At 33.9% G+C, this 21,785-nt stretch overlaps 1 protein-coding gene across 34 annotated transcripts in view; it reads left to right on the top strand.

Annotated features, from left to right (window-relative positions):
- ncam1a (neural cell adhesion molecule 1a) overlaps positions 1-21,785 on the top strand; it is a 411,497-nt gene that overhangs the window by 317,077 nt on the left and 72,635 nt on the right. For 26 of the 34 annotated variants that reach the window (XM_087299154.1, XM_087299160.1, XM_087299153.1 and 23 more), the window contains 5 exons: positions 1,067-1,217; positions 8,588-8,772; positions 11,749-11,845; positions 15,110-15,277; positions 21,596-21,721. In XM_087299154.1, coding sequence (XP_087155280.1) covers positions 1,067-1,217; positions 8,588-8,772; positions 11,749-11,845; positions 15,110-15,277; positions 21,596-21,721 — 727 coding nt within the window. Of the gene's footprint in view, positions 1-1,066; positions 1,218-8,587; positions 8,773-11,748; positions 11,846-15,109; positions 15,278-21,595; positions 21,726-21,785 lie in introns of all 34 variants that reach the window. The other 8 variants (XR_015519418.1, XR_015519419.1, XR_015519416.1 and 5 more) reach the window with 1 other exon arrangement.

The following is a 21,785-nucleotide window of genomic DNA, read 5'->3' as shown; positions in this document are numbered from 1 at the left end:
CATAATAGTTTTAATAACTCATTTCTTAAAACTGATTTATTTTATCTTTGCCATGATGACAATACATAATATTTTACTTGATACTTTCAAGACTCCTGTATACAACTTAAAGTGACATTTAAAGGCTTAACTTGGTTAACTTGGCAGGTAAGGGTAATTAGGCATGTTATTGTATAACGATGGTTTGTTCTTTAGACTATAAAAAAAAAAAGCTTAAAGGGGCTTATAATTTTGACCTTAAAATGTTGTAAAACTTTTATTCTAGCCAAAATTAAAAAAATAAGACTTTCTCCAGAAGAAAAAAGTATTATCAGACATACTGTGATAATTTCCTTGCGCTGATAACCATCATTTCGGAAATATTTAAAAGAGAAAAAAAAAATTAAAGGGGGGCTAATAAGACTATTGTGGAGCTTTTGTGTCGTTTTGTTTTGCATTCAAGGTCTGGAAAGTACTTAAAAACAAACATAGCGTAGGTCCTTGAATGTGCTTAAAATCAATGAAAACAATTTTTTTTATGGTTTTATGTAAACAATTGTGATCAGTTGTCAAATATAGAACAAACTGATCAATTCCTAAATTAAAAATCTTAAATGTAAATCTTTTACAATGAAAACACTGAAAACTAATTTGCACTTTATCAATATTTCTGAAACCATATTTGAATATTGCCATTATTGAATTCAACAAATTTGACTAAAGATCTTTAAACGTGATTTTTTTATGATCAAAACATTTGAAAATCACTCTGACATTTTTTTTTTATGTAAATATTAAGTGTAAGTGAAATGTTAGGTGCAGTAAAGACATAGTGCTACATACATAATCCTGTAGTATGTATTTCAAAAGTGCTTGATTTAAAATTATAGGTGCTTTAAAAAGTCCTTCAATCTGCTGTTCATGAAAGTGTGGGAACCCTGGTTGTATTTTGTATATTAAAAAAAAGATAAATTATAACGATAAAAATGTCTGTTTTAAGCACTACCATTTCGGCTGAACGTCAAATAACTTACTCGAACTCCCCATATCAGAATCTCACTCTTCTTTCATCTTTCTTCTTTTCCAGAGTCTGGATGGTAACGTGGTTGTGCGCAGTGATGCCCGCGTGTCCTCTCTGACTCTGAAGTACGTTCAGTTCACGGACGCCGGCCAGTACCTTTGCACCGCACGCAACTCCATCGGTCAGGACATCCAGAGCATGTACCTGGAAGTGCGCTGTAAGCTAAACATTCAACTTGTCTCTTTGTCCTCTCTAGGTTATTCATGTTGTTGTGTTCAGGGCAAATGTGCCAAAACTCAATGAAGTGTTTCTCAGTATTTCTTCCGAGACTTTCTTGGTCTCTACTAACTGAAAACACTTTCATTACTTACTTCATTACGACTTTATTTTGGTGTTGCCTTTTAGACATTTTGTTGACTATGAGTTAGTTTGTAACTGCAGATTAATAAATTAGTAGTTCATTAAAATATACATAAGTAGACTGTCTGCTTAATAATAGCTACTAATGCTGTTTTGATAGTCTTCTAATTGATTTTGCAAGCTTTTAGACATTTGCATGTACATGTCAGGCCCATAGACAGCCTGGTGAAGGGGATGGTTCTTTTTTCTTTTTCAAAAGGTTGACTTTTTTTCAGTTATGCACCTATTTTCTATTTAAAATACTGAATTTAGGTGACATTTTAAGCAATATTTTATATGAATTAGATTGTCGGATGGTAATTATACCCAACAAAGTTTCCTAAATATTTAGAATAATTAAATATGACAAATATTTATTTTTTTAAAATACAAAATTATTGCTGTATATACTGTATCATTAGAAAAGTTTTAAAATTAAAAACTGTAGCCTATTGTAATTTATAAACAAATAACAAACTGGCCAGCACAATTAACTTTCCTTACACAGCCCATTTGAGTAATAAAACACAATAATAATAATAATAATAATAATAATAATATAATAATAATAATAATGATTTAGAACAACACAATATTTCTAGCAAATTTTGTAAAAAAAAATAAATAAATAAAAAAGTACATTTGAAAACTCATGGATAACAACAATAACCAAAGTAGTATTCAAACTGTTTTTATTACAGGTCGCTTTTGGTACTTCACACTTTTTATTGGTCATGTTTTCTTTCAAAAATATGGTCCAAGATTTAGAATTACTTGTCAAATATTTGTTAAATATTTCAAATATTTTCAAATATTTGTCAATTTTTTTCTGTATTTAAAAACAATACAGTAGGGAAAGATGACTTTGCTTATGTCCGATGTTTTCTTGCACAGCTGGATGTTGGACTCAGAATAGGACAAATGAGCTCATGTACAGTAGAATATAGGACAAATTCCGGAACTTTGTCAGTGAACACTCAACATAATGTCTAAAATATGATGTAACCAAATTATTATGCAGGTTAAGAAGATAAAACCAAATTATAAAAAAAAAATAATAGTCATCAGCATACTTTCCCAGTTAACTGATTTAATTAAGAATTGTGGACATTTCTTGTATTTTAGTTTTATTATGAATTTAAATATGCAACTATGGTGCACTGTAAAAAACAAAAAGTTAAGGTAACTCAAACCATTTGAGGAAACCGATTGCAACAAACCATTTAAGTTCAAAAACTAATCCTAATGAGTACTGTGAACTTACTCCATTTAAGTTGAAGTAATGAGGTATTTAATTAACTCATTACATTCAACGCTGAGTTCAAAACTTTTTTCAAATGAGTAGAATTAACTTTCAGTAATTTTTTAGTTAACTACACTCATTTCATTCAATAAAGTTGACTGTTGGGTTTTACAGTGTGTAATTTTATTAAATATGCACTATATTGCATACATTACTAGTACAAATTGAAATACTGGATTAATTCGGGTTATTTTTTATGTTGAGTCAAATTTTTTATTATTGTTTCTTAAAATACTGTGAAAAAAGTAAATTACACATTTTTAGTGTAATAAAATATTGCATAAATTTATGAAAATTATGCATGAACAAACTTCTGTTAAAGCCTTTAGAATACAGATATGAGTAAAACTATGACTTTTAGTTTAAGTGCTGCTGAAGTGGAGAAATAGCAATCGATTTGAGAAAACCACAGAATCTCAAAGGTGCATGAAAAACATTGTTTTTGCCTGCAGTGTCTTGCCTCATTTTTTAAAAGCAGACATCTATGGTCAGTTTTGACAGATTTGATTTACTAACTTTTTTTTGCATCCAACAATCAGTGATTTTCTCCTTAATTTCTTCAAGAAACTGATTTATGTATTTACTAGACATTTTTTTGGAAGGGATAGATGGTTTATGGCCTTTTTATATGTCAGTTTCAAACAAATAAACTCTCTTTCCAGCAAAAACCACAGTTCAAATCACAGAGCCATATACATTTTACAGCTTTCAGGATGATTTCCTACAGTCAGAGCTCTTCGTATGAAATGAAACACTGGCATCTTCGCGTTCTTAAAACTCAATTTTGAGAACAAACGCTTTTATTTGATCAGATTATGTTTACTGCAGTTGGCTGAGTGCATGTTTCTTTGTGCCGTTTGCCAGGTAGAGAATTACAGTAAAGCTGGCTTTAAAGTTATTTTCATCTGCTTGCACATTTCCCACAATCTAATTCAGAGAAGTAGGAGGGAGTGAAGCTTGAAGTGTAATGAAAGTCTAATTGGATTAATTTTTCTTGCCCCAAAAAGTCTTCTCCCATTCCTGAGATAGCATCACAATGTGCAATTGATAGAAATTGTGTGGAAATGCAGTTTGCTACAGCTTGGCTTGTGAGTAATCAGCTTCTTGGTTGAGTGCACGCAGCGTTTCGCAGTAATTAGTGATAAGAAAAGGTGCTTTGTCTGCTTCAAATGATCCTAGATGAGATTGTTCACTCCCATCGTAAGACACTTTTGCTCTCACTCTCTCTGCTTGCATAGGAAAAGCATGACTGATTTATTACGTAAAGGTCATTTAATTATTACATATTTAAAATTGATAGCTTACACATTGAAAACAAAATAAGTTGATTCGAATATTAACCCAAAAAAGTATACTTAACTGTGAATTAAATGTAATGATTTTAAACACCTAAATGCATGTTAATTGGCATTGATTTTTGAATGTTTTAGAGTTTAAATATAGATTAAATGCAATTAGATGAACCTAAGAGTCATTTTTGATCCACTTATGTTTACTTGTACTACTGCACTGCCTTATAATATGATTAGAGTGCACTTCAAAGTATGTTTACAGGCATTTAGTGTACTTTAATGCTGATTTAATTTACACGGTTATATTATAAAGTCTTTTCTGTCCTTTCAAGGGTAATCCATCAATCTACTGAAGTGTATCTTAAACAGGCTAATGTGTTTTCAGTAGATAGTGTAGTCTGGTTAAATTAAATGTATTTGTACTTAATTTAAATGCAAATTAATTAGGCAGTTTTAAAATATTTCATCTTTACAACACTATGTAAACATAGTAGAATCAAATACAAAACAATTCAAAATTATTCATTTTAAAGGGCATGGCAGTAATAAACATTAAAAGCCATTTTTTATAATCATTATTATGCTAGTTATTTATTGTGTTTAATGTTTTTTCTGACATTCTTGTTGATAAGCAAATAAGACATAGTCAATTTTAAATAGCTTTACATTGCTATTAGTGTGAAGTTTCTGTATTAGAACAATTACATTTCAAAGTTATATATGTAAGTTTACATTAAGAATGCATTAAGTAGAGACAATAAATAATGTGTTACAGGCTAAGCAAATTTTAAATAAATTAACAAATGTATTTTATTTTAGACAGCAAAGATTTACAACATACTATAGCACATCTATGGACAATGTACAGTTGAAGTCCGAATCATTAGCCCCCCTTCGAATCTTTTTTTCTTTTTTAAATATTTCCCAAATGATGTTAAACAGAGCAAGGATATTTTCACAGTATGTCTGATAATATTTTTTGTTCTAGAGAAATTCTTATTTGTTTTATTTAGGCTAGAGTAAAAACAGTTTATAATTTTTATGAAAACCATTTTAAGGTCAAAATTATTAGCCCCTTCAAGCAATTTTTTCCCAATTTTTATGAGAGCAGTGGGCATGATATAAATGTACCAAACCATTTTACATTAAAGTTGCCATGGGTAATTTTCTAATTTATTTCATCACTTGAAACATCAAAAAAACATAAACATTTATAACACAGTGGAGTTAAATCCTGAATATACGGGTCTAGCAGAATCTGCCTTTGCCTTTATTTGCTAACCAAAGTCTCTTCATTGTCCTCGATCCATTGAGTGACAGTATGTACATTTTGAACTAAATTACAGCATTTAAATTGAAACATTTAATTTGAGTTTTAAATTAGAATTTTTAATTTTTTGTAGCTTAACAATAAAACAAATAAAAGGTAACATTAAATTTAAAATTACATTATCTAAACCATCCCCATCCTTCTCCCTCTCAGATGGGTTGGTGGGCCAAATTAAAGTTTACCATGGGCCAACTTAGTTTGGGCATCTCTGACTTGGAGTATGTCAAGCTTTACAAAAAAAAAAAATATGATTTAAGGGTTAATTCACCAAAAAAGGATTATATGACATAGGTGTATATGAATTCTTCATTCAGTTGAATCCAGTATAGTGAATAAAGGTCTCCTGTGGCAAATTGATGCATTTTAGTAAATATAAATATATAAACAATATAAAATATATTTTACTGCCATAGATATATATACAGTGGTCTTACGCTTTAATGCAGTTCACCTTTCACGGCCTTGCAGTTTTGTGGATTTTTTTTTGTGCGATTTGACATGCTTTTTTTTTTTTTACAGCGCATTGTGTTCTGCGTCTAGATTAGATAGCGCATTTAGCAGTACATAATGCATCCAGCTTTCCAAATTTACAGAAATCTTTGATTGCTAGCGGTGTGACTCTGAAGTGCTGTACTGTATTTTTGCAAGTTTTCTCCCCAAGTTTCTAAGCAACTTTCTAAAATCTACAATGCTATATTTATAATAGCCTCTGCATATTATTTTGGGGAATGTGAAAATGTTACAATTGAACAGTTTAAAAGATTTAAAAAGAAATAATAAGAATAAGAAATACATTGTGGAAAGTCAAACTGATATATATAAACAAAACATTCTGCACCGCCAAAGGCATCTGTGGTAGCTCACAAAAAGCAAAGGATGGTCCTAACCTTTGCAAAAAAAAAAGTTTGACATGCTTCTGACATGCTAAAGCAAAGGAGAAATTACACAGCTGTAGGGTGCCATTACGGTCTAAATTAATATTTGGTGCATTACATTACATCTATCATAATTGTAAAAAATAAAGCTGACTACTTCTCGGATTTCATCTATTGTGGGTTATTTTTAGAATAACATGAATATCGAGGGACCACTGTACTGCATTTACTGCCACCAGTTGGACAGGAGTGTGAAACCTCAGTGGCAGATGAAGTAGGATGTTTACAAAGCATTAGTTAGAAATATACAAAACAAGGATTTAGAAAAAAAATATGAGAGGATATTAATATAAGCCAAGAGGAGACGTTTCAATGGTGTATGTGCTAACCATGCATCCTACATCTATAGCTTCATCAAGGTGTACACTTTTTCAATACATTTAAGTGGCTTTTAATGTCAGAAATATTATATTATCTGCGAATACATTTTTTTAAAAGTGTACTTTTAAGATTTGAAGAACAAGCAGAATTTCTCTTTCAAAAGGAGATTACGTGAAATACAGCTTAGCTTCACAGTAAAAATGAAGTCTCAGGCTGACAGCCATTTTGGATCAGTAAGCATATTTATGCAAAGTTTACTTACACTGACACACTGTGAACACGTTCCTCCTGAAATCATTTTGAGTCTCCCATTTCCCAATTTTCATTTCAGCCAAAGTTGTGATAAGATTTCGTTGCCTGTTTCATCCAAAGGCAGACATTATGTTTTGGGACGAGCAGATTATCTAAGCAGCGGTGTTGCAGGCTGTGGTCCTGCAGAGATAGAGATAAGATTGGAGTGGATATGTGCCTTATCACAACAGCTTTATGGGAAATGTGATGACTCAACCGCACGTATCAATTCTGGATTAGAAAGTCTAGTAAGCCAAGGTGAACATCAGACAATAGACTTCATGCTACAGTTAAAACTGAACAGTGCAATTAATTAATGATTCATTTTTAACTAATGAGATCATTCCACTCAAATATGTAAATAGTTCATTTTACTAAAAAAAATCTAAACTCAAAAATTGAACTGGATGAAGGCTAATTTAACAAACAAAAATAGAACAAAATAGAAGCAGATGTCTCATTTCCAGCATTCTCTGCATCAGACTGTGTTGTACAGGGTGGGCCATTTATATGGATACACCTTAATAAAATGAGAATGGTTGGTGATATTGCTGTCCTGTTTGCGGCACATTAATATATGTGAGGTGCCAAACTTTTTAAGATGGGTGGTGACCATGGTGGCCATTTTAAAGTCGGCCGTCTTGGATCCAACTTTTGTTTTTTCAATAGGAAGAGGGTCATTTGACACATCAAACCTATTGGGAATTTCATTAGAAAAACAATAGTGTACTTGGTTTTACGTAACTTGTTTCTTTCATAGGTTATTTAAAAGTTTCTGACCACTTATAAAATGTGTTCAATGTGCTGCCCATTGTGTTGGATTGTCAATGCAACCCTCTTCTCCCACTCTTCACACACTAATAGCAAAACCGCAGGAGAAATGCCAGCACAGGCTTCCAGTATCCATAGTTTCAGGTGTTGCACATCTTGTATCTTTACACTATAGACAACAAAGATAGTGGGGCTAGTCTTCATCAATGGAAACATCAAGGCCACTGGATATTTGAAATTGCTACATGATGGTTTGTTTCCCTCTTTATGCACTGAAGCTGACATGTTCCCTGAGTTTTTCCAGCAAGATGGTGCACCCCCATATTATGGGTGTCAGGTCTGAGCATTCCTAAATGAACAGTTTCCTGAAGAGTGGATTGGTCATCGTGGTCCAGTTGAATGGCCCCCAAGGTCTTCCAATCGGACCCCTTAGGCTTTTATCTTTGGGTTCATCTAAAGGCAATTGTCTTTAGTGTGAACATACAAGATGTGCAGCAAAAAGTTTCTAAGCTCTGTTTACTAAAATCACGTGATATTGCCAATTTGCTACATGTTTTGAAACATTTCATTCGACACAAAAAAAATCTTAAAGCTTTTAAAGCATTTTCGAAGCAATGTTTATAAAGCTGCTGTCACTAGTTAATGCAAACAAATCACCACCCTACAAACAAAGTACATCCTTAAAGTAGCATAAAATAAAATGAAGTTTTACTAATTAAACTTTTAAAAATGTGATGTTACTCAAATCTTATTAGGTGCTTTTCTTTTTTTGAGTAATCTGAATTCATCAGGTTTTACAGTGCCGATATCAGAAATTGCGAGGTAGCTGAGGGCATGATGGTAAAAGGATGCCAGCTGGAAGCCATCATTTTTTTTGCCCTCAGGTCTTCCTCCATAACAGTCCTTGTGTTGGGTGCACTTTGCTGACACTGTGTATAATTACAGATGCTCCAAAGATCCAGGGCCCTCAGGCGGTGTTCACCTGGGAGGGTAATCCAGCTAATATCACCTGCGAGGCCCTCGCTCACCCGGGTGCCTCCGTTTTGTGGTTCCGGGATGGCCAGCAGCTGCCGAGCGCTAATACCACCAACGTCAAGATCTACAACACCCCCACAGTCAGCTTCCTGGAGGTATGGCATCAGCGCTTGAGTCTTTAGTTGCCCTCTTATTAAAGCTTCAACGCTAAAGACTTGTTTGACGCTAATAATTGGTTTCTGAGCTCATTTTCCTGTATACTTCAGCATTTGATATTAAATCATAGCAGCAGTGTTTGGTGATATTGCATTGGGAAGCACAGTAATTGGCGTTTATTTTTGAATATAACCTCTGTTCTTCATTTATGTACAAAATAGAGCTAGTAAACACATCTGCCCACCCTTATCAGTCTACAAGCGCTGGGAATAAATTGTTTTTATTGAGTGGCAGAGCAATTCGTGTCATTTCGGTTCTTTGGCCGCTTGACTTTATGATTTAGTTTTTTAAGCATTGCTTAGCCGATAACGTTAATTACAATTATTACGTTTCTTGTGTAACATTGGATTATGAATGTCTGTGTAGTGCAGTGTTTGTTTGTTTTATGGGGGAAAGTTGTAAAGCACAGATTGGATTGTTTAATGTGTTGTGTCTAAATAATAGATTTGTGAAGTTTATATTCATTTGAAGGCAGTCTGTAAAGACTTTTTAAGGTCAGATCACAGCATTATGAGGCTTCAGTAGAATAAAATATAAGCACAAAGTATGCTGTTTGCATAGGAATCACAATCACAAGAACTGTGTATCTCAAAGTGTACATATTGAATGGCAAGCACATCTAATCTTATAATCTTGGGTTGCCAGGCCTTGAATGTAAAACAATTCAAGCAGCTTCAACAAATTATTATTATAATAACTATAGAACTGCATAGAACATATTTATTTTATGTCTCAATCTCCCAACTTTGACCTGAGCTTAAAATGATTATAATATAGTTTGGATTTGTGTTTATTTGTCCAGTCTGAATTTGAAAATGCTTAACGCTTAAATTTATTTATACAAGCATTATCAAATGAGTAGCAGTGCCATGTGGCTGTATATCGGCACCGGTGAGAGGCATGCTACTTATGTGATATTGCATTTTTGCAACAGTTTGACAGCCTAATTGTGTATACAAAAACGAAAATCAAAGACGGTGAGTCTCAAAATCCTTTTGTATGAAAACTGCTTTCTTCTGCCATTCATTCACATCTGCAGCTGATGTCAGAACAGCAGAAACGGTTGCTACATGTGTTTTGCTGATATTTTAAGATTATAAGGCTGAACGACATGAAATTCCATCAGTCTAGAGATATGTCCCAGTATTTCTCTGTTGCAATCAGGATATCACAATAATTAACCTCGAAAAAGTCAAAGCACAGCAAAATACAAAAGACAGAGATCGACTTAGAATGTCACTTACCTAATTTATAAGGATTTATTCAGCTGTAGTTTGAAACTTATGCTGAGAAAACGCTGTTTTTCTCCCCCGAGGATGCATTTTGTGGCCTCTGTTTCATCTTGTGGCGGAACATCAGCCGTCACTTTCTTTGGTCTGCTCAGGCAGGCTAATAGCGGCCGATGCACATAATCTGATGCTCCGAAATTATAAAGATTTTAAAATAGGCACCATCCTTATAAATAAACTGCATAGTTGCAATCTACACAATTACATTCTTGACTAAAAAAAGCCTCAAAAGTACATTATGTTATCCAACAGCTGAAATATTTGTCAAACTGTAGTGTCCTCTGCTTGTAGCTGTATGTGGACGGAGAAATACACAAGGGTGAAGAGGTGGTACAATTGCTGTTATTTCAAGAATATTGAACAGCTATCAGCCAAACAGATTCCAGAACCAGATTTAAGAAAAATTCAATTGCACACTGTTTATTCAATATCTTAGTTGATCCAAGCCCAAATAATTAGTTCAATTAGGACTATGTTTGATCTTCAAACATTTTATTAATTGACGCGTTTATACTGTGTGTAACAAATCCAGCCCAAAAGCCAATAGTCCAAAACAAGCCCAGTGACCTGATCCAAAAATTATACACTGGCATAAACCAATCTTCTGACTGTAATGTGTTATACATAATTTGAAATTCATCAGCAGTTTTTATAAAGAAGAATAAAGCCCCCTCCATCTCAAAACTCTCATTATTATGCATGTAAAATATTTCAGTGCATGCATTTTAGTTGACTGCAATTCATACATGTTAAACATGTACATTACTGGGAGAAAAAATCAACCCACAGCAACATACAAGTAGCACAGTTTTGCAGAAAAACTTGATTTTAGTTGTTTTTACAATATTTTCTAAACATTTAATAATAGATCAAAACACCAAAAATCTTGCCTTGTCGTGTTCAAATACTTAAATATATATATTTTATATTTATATTAAGTAAATATTTATTCAAATATATATAATAATGACTTGTGGGTGGAGCTCCATCACATGATATTCCTTGAGGGGATTTAAATGGATATATCACTAAAAAAAAGAAAACGTACTCACTATTTTCCAAACATTTATGAGTTTCTTTAATCTATTGAACATACAGGAAGATATTTTGAAGAAAGCAAAAACCTGTAATCCTAGACTATGGAAATCTGTAATTAAATACTATGCAAATCAATGGTTATGGTCTATGTTATTTTTTGTTCAACAGATTAAAAATAAACTCATAAAGGTTTGAAACAAGTATAGGTTGAGTTATTTATAGAATTTAGTTTTTGTTGAACTATCCCTTTAAGAAACGAAGTACATCAACACATCTGTTTTTTTTGACTGTTTGTTTGTTTGTTTTGTATCATTTTGTAAAGCCAGAAATGTTTTCTGTCACTGTTCCTGTTTCCATGGCACAGTTTACTAAGCTACTGGAGCTAATGGAGACTCTCTCTCTTTCTCTCTCTCTCTATCTCTCTCACTCAATAATTATCGAGTGAGGAAAATGGCAGCAGGGCAGAGTAGCAGGTCACTACCACTGCAAAGGCGATGGGCTTCCCTTAAACAGTTCACGCTCATTTCTGTGTCATGCTATTAAAGTCGGAGAGGTGGTGCTTTGACGTGATTTTTTTTTGTCTTTCAGGTCACTCCAGACTCCCAAAACGACTTTGGCAGTTACAACTGCACAGCTACCAATGTCATCGGCACAGAGTCAAAGGAATTCATTTTGGTTCAAGCAGGTTTGTGAATGTTAAAAAAAGAACTAAATCAGTAACTGTAATACATGTTCCAATCAATATCAAACACAAAATATCATTTCTTAGATTCTAATTAGCTGCTCATGATTCATTTCTCATGAACGGTGTCTTCTAAAATCTCCCTTGGTACAATTTCATAATCCACAAGGTACTCGAAAGGTAAATCTCCCCCAGACAGAGATGTTTTAGCTTCAGATCAGAGCCTGCGCTCATATTTTTTAGGCTGAGACTCTAGGGTAATAAAAACAGCAGGGTATAAGTTTCCGACTGCAGATTCGATGGTTAAATGCAACTCTGCCTCTGATATTTTTGGTGCTCTGTAAAGTGGGGCAGATGGGAAATGGTGTGGAAGGCAGTGAGGTGATTATTTAGTCTCAATGCATTGAGGCAGTGCAGGAATGACGCCTCTATTCTACCTCACAGGCACCACACCCCCACAACCGCACATTTTATTGTGCAATAAAGTCACTTTTCTTTAAAAGCTGGATTTACTGAGTAAATGTGCTCCTGTGAGGGAAGGATGTTACTTTTAAACATTGTCCGAATTAATGGTATTGAAAAGTTGCCACTTGGCGGTCCCTTTAAAGCTAAAACTTTGTCATTTTTAGGTACCAATATTTGTAAACGTACCAATATAGACCCATTAAATAGAAACATTTTTACATCTTATTTTTCATAAAGTTACATTTAGCTTTAAAAAGAACAGGCTTCTACCGTATGAAACACAGAACAATAACAATAATTGAAAAGAAAATCATGCTGCAGGTTTGCTTTTTGCATATTTTATTGATCACTCTTCAAGAACCATTTCTTTGTAAAACCTGCATTGCATTCTGACAGTATTATGAATAAATCCACACTGATGTTTTACTGTCTAACTGTTAAGATCTTAAAGAAATCACAAAGAATAATCAGATTTAAGTTACTAACTTTAAAGTTCACATAAAATCTAAACTAACAATTCTGTTTGCTCACATTGATAATTTTGTGATGAACCATTTATCTGGGCATGTCATTAAGAAAATAAAAGTAGTTTGCCTTTGTAATCTAAAATTGAAATCTGAAAATGCACTAACTTTATTTGTTTGATTTGTTTGTTTTTAATTAAATTGTCAGATCATGTCTGAGGTATGTGGTGTGGTTAACAAATCAGCATTTATATAAATTATAAGGACAAATACAGAAAAGTTTAATTAATAAAAATACAAAAAAACAATAAAATAATAATAATAAAAAAAAAACACAAGCACCAGTCCATGCAAACATGCACCATATAGAGTAAATATTTTACACTTTAAGTTTTATTTATTTAACTCATAACATTGAAAATGGAGTGTAAAAATAAGAGTAAAGTTGTCCATGAATCCTAAGTGCCCTACTTTCAACTCTTAAAAAGATAAGCAAGGAAGAGGCCCCAGATTTTTCAAACTTTTTAGAAGCATCTTCCCTAGCAAAATGATTTATTTCAAGCTAAAGAGCAGCAACCATTTCAGTCAGTCATTTAAAAAAAGTAGATGGTAAAGTGGACTTCCAATCCATCAGGATCATCCTTTTAGCCACCACCATACCAAACATAATAGACATTTGCTGATTATGTGACCATAAAAATACAGAGTCATAGCATGCAAACAGCATGCATTTAATATCTGGACTAATGTTGCAGATAAAAAGTGAATTAATAAAAAAAAACAAATAATAAAATAATAATAATTAAAAAAACACAAGCACCAGTCCATGCAAACATGCACCATATAGAGTAAATATTATACACTTTAAGTTTTATTTGGTCCAACTCATAACATTGAAAATGAAGTGTAAAATTAAGAGTAAAGTTGTCCATGAATCCTAAGTGCCCTACTTTCAACTCTTAAAATGATTTAATATCTGGACTAATGGTTGCCTTCTAAACATTTGAATAAAACTGAAAAATACACCTCCAAAACTCTCAGATCTCAAAGAGAGTTTAGTTTAGTTTTAGTTTAGTTTTGGTATAATGTAGCCCATGTACCACTTTAAACTGTATGAGTTGTAATCTTGCATTAATAGAACTATCAATTCACTTCAGCCCATCTTCCCAGGTATTATTTGAAATGTTAATTCCTTGGTTATCATACTTAACCACCCACCTCCAACTGTGAAATGGTGAGGATAAGGTGTCTATTAGGTTGTAATAACTCTCCCCAAACTTCTCAATATTTCTGAATGAAAGGACATCCAATCACAGTAGAAAAAAAAGCCACGCCCACTGTTTTCTCATATAATATTCTATTTCTCTAGGAACTGTGTCACAATTTGGATATAAAAAAGATTGCAGCTTCCTGTAATGATCTACATACAATATGTATTAATAAAAGTAGAAAGACAGGCAATGGTCAAACACAGGAGCAAACAGTATCATATAGGGAAGTCCAAAAGATTAGTCTGGTCACTAGCAAATAGATCGGTCCGGTTGACTAACAGCATAAACAATAAACAAAGTGATGTTGACAGGTTAAAAAGACTCAGCCCCCAACTTCCATCTATGTGTGCACTATCAGCGAACTGCAACTGGTGTGTGTGAATGGGTAAGATGGGATTTGTAGTTCTTTTGGTGGCAGATTTGTAGCTCTCCAGCAACCTGCATGCACTACACCGCTGATGATTGTGACACTTCCGGTTCATGTGAACTATAAGATCCTTCTAAAGGAGCCTTGTCAGTACTGTACATGGCATGACAAGCTTTGGCCAAGATGTGACAAACCTCTTCACATACACCTAAACGTTAAAAGGCCATTTAAAAATTTGTGTAAATTCAACACCTTTAAACACAACTGCGTATATTTTAAGGTTTTTTTTTATTTTATTTTTATGTATTGGTATCTTATCTCTGCAGGTTACAAAAGTTCAAAACAAGACATTTTTTGATGGCTTAGTTCCTATAGATTTTTGTTTCTAAAAGTTACAATATGTTTTCATAGCACATCAAACTCTTATTTCCGAAGTTCAAGGAAAATTTGATTCCTCCTGATATGACCACTTTAAACAATATCTTGGTTTGTCTGAAAGATATTTTACTTGTGCTTCAGGGAAAAACTGTACTGGCCACTGCAATAACAGTTCCCTCGGTGAACCATTCCCCAAGCCCATAACAATTTTTCATTGTTTCAGTTTGTCTATTGCCTCACTCACATATTTGTGGCGCTCTGCTTGTGTGCACAGAGCAGTTTGCTGTCTATATTTCAGTGTGTGTGTGTGTGTGTTTTGTAGATGTGCCTTCGGCCCCCTCTATCGAGCGTGTGGAGCCGTATTCCAGCACAGCAATGATAGAGTTTGAGGAGCCTGCTTCCAGTGGAGGAGTGCCTGTTCTGAAGTACAAAGCTGAATGGAGGATAGCAGGCCAAGACTGGACTGACCGAGAGTATGAACTTGAGGATGGTAAGCATCCAACACACACACACACACACACACACACACACACACACACACACACACACACACACACACACACACACATGTGCGTTCTGCTGTAATAACATTTATTCAGAAATGGAAGCAATGAAGAGAGAAAACAAGATAAATGAGGCTTTTGGGAGGCTATAAAAGCTTTTCTTCAGTTGTGTGAAGGTCAAGCTCGTGTTTTCATTGCGTTGTTTCATAGCGAAATGACCACTGATTCTCCGATGATTGTATTAGAATGGGGATTTTAACTGAGTTACATTGTTTTAGCGCAAGGGCTTTTTAAAAACATTGTCCTAAAGTGGTTGTGATGTGGCAGGATTCCAGCAACATGCAATTTATTCTGTCTGTGCCGAAAGCAAAAATACTGTGAAATAAAACCACAGCAAGTCAGAGGAGGGTGTTTGTGTACACTTCTTCATGATGTTTAGTACTGCAGATGGCCATCTTATGGTTTGCTCAAGAAACATGCCTTTTTTGTGCCTCTGAGCAAAAAAATAAGATAAGTACATTTGTCATTGAAAATAAGAACATTATAAATAAGAAATGCGTAATGAGATATGAATTCTTAGTTGTGAGACAAGCACATGGATAATCTAATAATAATAACTAAATGAAATAACACAAGTATGTGAAACACAGACCATTTGGAGATCTATAACATCATAATTATGAGTAACAAAGTTGCAATCATGAGGATTATGCAAAACAAGAAGTTATTAGAGTGAGTAACTAAGCTATGCCATGTGAAGTCACTATTATAAGTAACAAAATTGTAAATATGTTACAAAATTGTTACATATAAATCGACATTATAAGTTATAGTCAAAGTTGTGAGTAAAAATTTAGTAATTAATTTAAGATTTTTATGTTAAATAATAAAAGTCACAGATATAAGATATAAGGCCATCATTTTAAGTAACAATATTGTGGGAATTGTGAGATTTTGTGAGGATTGTGACATGAAAACCATGACTAACAAACACAGTGGTTAGATGTAAAGCCACATAATGAGATATAAAGTCACAATTATTAGAAGAAAATAATACAGGATAAAAAGTGACACAAGTATAATAAATAGTCACGATTATTGTCAGTTGGAATACATAAGGCCACATTATGAGATTCATTCACTTATTCATTTTTGGCTTAGTCCCTTTACTAAACAGAGGTCTTCACAGCGGAATGAACCACCAACTTATCTAGCATATGTTTTATGCAGTGGATGCCATTCCCATCACTGGGAAACACCCATACACTCTCGTTCTCACACATACACTATGGATAATTTAGCTCAGAAATACTCGGAAGAAACCCATGCGAACCCGGGAAGAACATGCAAACTCCACAGAGAAATGCCAACTGACCCAGCGACCTTCTTGTTGTAAGGTGACAGTGCTACCTACTGCGCCACCGCGCCGACACATTATGAGATGTTAATTATTTGTGAAGTTACAATTGTGACATATAGTGACATTGCAGAATAAAGTTTCAAGTATGTGTAACATTTACAACTGTTATATATATAGTGTGTGATGAAGTCACATTATGAGTAATCGTCATAATTGAAAACTCATTATGAAATAAAGTCACGATTATGACATCAAGAGGCATAGTCTCAATTAGAGTAACAAAACCACAATTATAAAACAAAATAAAATAAAAAGAATGAAACAAAAGTATGCGTAAGGAGTCACGTTGTAATAATTTTGAGTAACAAACTTGCAATTGGGGGCGACGCAGTGGTGCAGTAGGTAGTGCTGTCGCCTTACAGAAAAAAGATTGCTGATTCGAGCCTCGGCTGGGTGTGTTGGCGTTTCTGTGTGTAGTTTGCATGGTATTTTCTGCATTTGCGTGGGTTTCCTCTGGGTGCTCCGGTTTCCTCCACAGTCCAAAGACATGTGGGACAGGTGAATTGGGTAAGCTAAAATTGTCCATAGTGTATGAATGTAAATATGAATTATCCACATATCTTTTGCAACTTAATTATCTGAGATGTAAAAAGCATGGAAAAACTGCCCAATGAGAATCAATGCAAAGTCACGCACACACATAGAGAGACACACACGCGCTGGTGAAGTGTGTGTTTACAGCAGTTTGACTGATAAATAAGAAATTATAGCTAAATATTTTGCAGGGCAAAACAGCATTTCCCATTGTTTACATCATTGCTACAGCATACCGTTAATGCTAGAAACTGTATGATCAATTTTAACAAATAAAACACTTACAGTTTGTAGTTCACAGCTTCTGCTTTGAGGAGATTTTAACCGAATCCAGCACTGAACTGGGAGAGATTCTGGAGCTGTTTCTGGAGTCTGGAGCTCTGTGGAAAGAGCAGCGTTTGGACTCATTTTAGCTCTATCTCTCACATTACAGCTGGCCACAGCCCTTAGCTGCGCAGTGTGTGTGTGTGTGTGTGTGTGTGTGTGTGTGTGGCAAACAAAACTTTGTGATCTCACAAGGGCCTGAAGTATTTTTGGTAGTCCCCAAAATGCGTTCATTGTAGGCTTTGCTAAGCTAACTCTGTAAAAACCAAGGTCTCCCTTTGCATTGAACTTTGACCTTTTTACATTCAGAGATGTTGTTTATGTTCACACAGCTACATTACACATCAACTAAAGTTTAAAATTTGATATTGTAGTGGACCACCCCTTTAATTTTGCTTCTGTACATCAGCCATGTCCAATCTGATTCTTCCTGAATACCACAATCATCCTCTTTGACTTATGCTCATGTATAAGATTCAGTTTTTGTTTCAGCAAGGATTTGTTGTGTCTACCTGAAAAGAAAACGTAGTGTTGCTTGTCTCTGTTGCGACTGGTTAGGACAGAAACTCTAATTAACATGGACAAGCTTTTATTGCTTGTCACCTTGTCGCTTCACGCCCAGTTAAGATGCTGTGTTACACTTAAAGGAGAAAACAGCAGTGTCTATGACGCACAAACAGCCACCCTCCCGCAGTCAATATAACAACTAAACACTTTCCGCAGCTGCTAGCCATTTCAAATTGTGGCAAAATAACCTTCCCCGCTGCCATAAAACCCCTTTCATTGGCAATATCGCCCGGCAAGCATGAAACGCAATGCAGAGTTGACCAAAAATAGCATGCGGAAATGTGGGAAAGGGACCAGGTTCACTTGAATGCTAAATAAGAGAGCTTGGAGCAGTTGTCACAGGCTGACATGTGCTGTGTTTGTCTGTGGGTACTGTCTGTCTCTTAGGGTGGTGGAGGGGGGAGATGTCAGTTTGTTCACTGCTGACAGCCCGCTCGCTCTGCCAGACCTCCTTGGGACATGCGTCAGAACAAGCCTCACATACACAAACGCAGCCTTTCACCATGCAGTCTACCAGCCACCTACACACACACATACACAACCACATACACACACAAGTCAAAGCCAAATTCTTTTTGATCACTTAACCTTTTGTCAGTCAGTCTCTAATGGATTAGACTGGCATATGATAGTCATGCAGCAACCTCAAACTGAGGGTACCACGGTACCACAAATAGCACATTTCTGCTCACTGATGTATGATTGATGTTGAATATTATATATATATATATATATATATATATATATATATATATATATATATATATATATATATATATATATATATATATTTTTTTTTTTTTTTTTTATATATATATATATATATTTTTTTTTTTTTTTTTTTTTTTTACATTTGAATCTTAGTGAATTTGTAAGGTAGATGATATGGTGGAAAATTATACATTTCATATCATATGACATAACTTAAAACTTTAAATTGAAGTGAATTTTACTAAGGCAATATCACATAAGCAAGTGTGTATTTAAAGAGATCTACATGCTCTACCCTTCAAAACTTTAAAATAAATACATAACATTTCCTTTGACATATTTAGCAGACACTTTTATCCAAAGCCACTTTCAAGTTAGGATAAAGAAGCAGTTCAAATCATCAGAGAGTTTAAGTTAGTATTTATTTATTTATTTTAAATACATTTATTTAGCAAGGATGCATTCAATTAATTCCCTCTTCGAATTTTAACACTCGATTTTGAATGGGTGTTTTCAGGTGATAGATATGGGCCAGTAGGAGACTTCTGCACCTACTAGTAGGCTCAGATGTCTGTTATCCGCCATCCACATGGTTAATTAGCTATACTAATAGAAAAGACTCCAAATCCAGATCTGTTTTTACATTACTGTAATGGTTGGGTGTAGGTGTAATAAATTATAAAATACAATTAATGGTAAATTCAATAAACTATATGAATAATTCTCATTAATTTCCGACCGCAGCTGTATGTGATCTATAGCTGATTAACCATGTGGATGGATGATAGAGCAGAAGGCCCCTACTGGTCCATATCTATCAGCTGATAATCACTGATAACGCTCATTCAATCGAGTATTAACATTTGAATGCAATTCATCAGTGAAAGTATATAAATTGATAGTGTTGTGAACAATTTAAGGTGCTAGTGCATTTTGTGCTAGTCAAACAATAGTGAAAACAGAAAAAAATATGTATTTAGTTTCCTAAAAGGACAGTTTACCAGCACAACACTGATGATGATAATAATAATAAGAAATGCTCAACTCAAAAATGTTTATTGAGCTGTAGTTCAGTATATTAAAATGCTTCATAAAAATAAAAAAAGTTTTCCTAAACTTACTGGATTTATTAGGAATGCGTTTAGAGTAAAATTGAAAAAAATGATTCCATAAATGTTGAATAAAATGTCTTCAAAATTTTAAGTAAAATATTGTCACACTGTAAAACCCAAAAAGTTAAGTACCTAATGAGTACTCTAAACTTAATCCATTTGAGGAAATGAAGCAATCTGAGCACAGTAAAACCCGATAAATGAAGAGAACTCAAACCAACTGAGTATTGTAAAACCCAATAAGTTGAGGCAATTCAAATCGTTTGAGGAAACCAATTGCAACAAACAATGAGTTAGAAAAAAACTAATCTACATGAGTTCTGTGAACTTACTCCATTTAAGTTGAAGTTATGAGGTATTTAATGAACTCATTACCTTCAACGCTGAGTTCAAAACTCTTTTCAAATGAGTAGAATTAACTTTTAGTAAATTTTGAGTTAACTACACTTATTTCATTTAATAACGTTGACTGTTGGGTTTCACATTGTATAAATGTATAAAACACTATTACATAAAAATTGGTCAGAATTGCAAATAAAAAGTGGTTAAATTTGTTGGTATTGAAAATCAGGGTAATTTTTCAAAACTCTGGTGAAATTAAAACATTACTATTGTGTTCTATAATATTACTGCAAACATGACTGAGAAGATGGCACCTGTTTCTAAATTTATGATCAAATTTAAGCAGCCTTGGTGAGCATAAACAGAGTTTCCCAAATCAATAGATTTTACTAACCCCAAACTTTTTGTATTGTTGCATTAGTATTAATCAGTTTACATCTTAGACAAACTCCAAACACACTCAAAGCAACCATCAAATAGACATACAGTATCATCAGCACTTCTGTAGTCGGTGAGAACAAATTGCTGTATAATAAAATATAAGATGCTGTGTGAGCAAAACATTTGACTGATGACTCTTAATTGAAGGATCGTTTTTTAATCAAATTAAAATGTGTTTTGCTACAAAAGTGAAACTCAAATCTCTTTGCATGGTCTTTTGGGAAAATATCTGAATGATGACTGGGCTAACTTACAATCTTTGCCTATAAAACTACCCCCAAAATCCTGCAGCATTTCTCAGAATTGGAAACCCATAATTCATAAAGTCTCACTCACCATTGGACCCTTGTGCATTTGTTCATTCAATACATTAGTTTTTTCCCATTAGTTTCCCTTAATTTTCCATACAAACATAAATCAGAAGTTGTGGTTGTTGTTTCTTCTTTGTGATATAAATGTAGCAACTTTTCAAATGTAGAATGAGACTTAGTTTTGTCCATAGGAATTGAATAAGATCATCATGGTTTGCTTTTGGTGGATCTCATGTGATTGGCATGTTGTCTGACTATCATATCAATAATAATAACCACAGTGATATCCACAAAATAACAACTGTCAACTTTGATTTCTTTTAAATTTCATATTTTCAATGGATAAATGGATTATTTTTAAGAATTTTGAATGTTTTTATTTATTTATTTATTCTGAAATGTCCATTGAAACTCACCAATCAAATATGTATGTCATATCTAACATGTTTTTGTACATACTGTTAAAACAATCCATATTTTATCACAATTATCCATATTTTGACATAACATACATCAACCAATCTATAAATCTGCCTAAAACAGGTCTCAACCTGATCACCATTGTGGGGCTGAAGCCAGAGACCACATATGAAGTCAAGATATCGGCCATCAACGGCAAGGGTGAAGGAGAGAGCAGCGCCCCAGAGAGCTTTAAAACCCAGCCTGTTCGTAAGTACCTCTCTCTTTCTGTCCTTCAATCTCTCAAACCCCCTTTCTTTACCCATCAACAACC

This window comes from Danio rerio, chromosome 21 (genome assembly GCF_052040795.2).
Source record: "Danio rerio strain M-AB ecotype USA chromosome 21, GRCz13ab, whole genome shotgun sequence".
Taxonomy (NCBI): Eukaryota; Metazoa; Chordata; class Actinopteri; order Cypriniformes; family Danionidae; genus Danio; species Danio rerio.
Note: the sequence above shows the minus strand (reverse complement) of the source record. Positions and strands in the feature narration are given on the sequence as shown.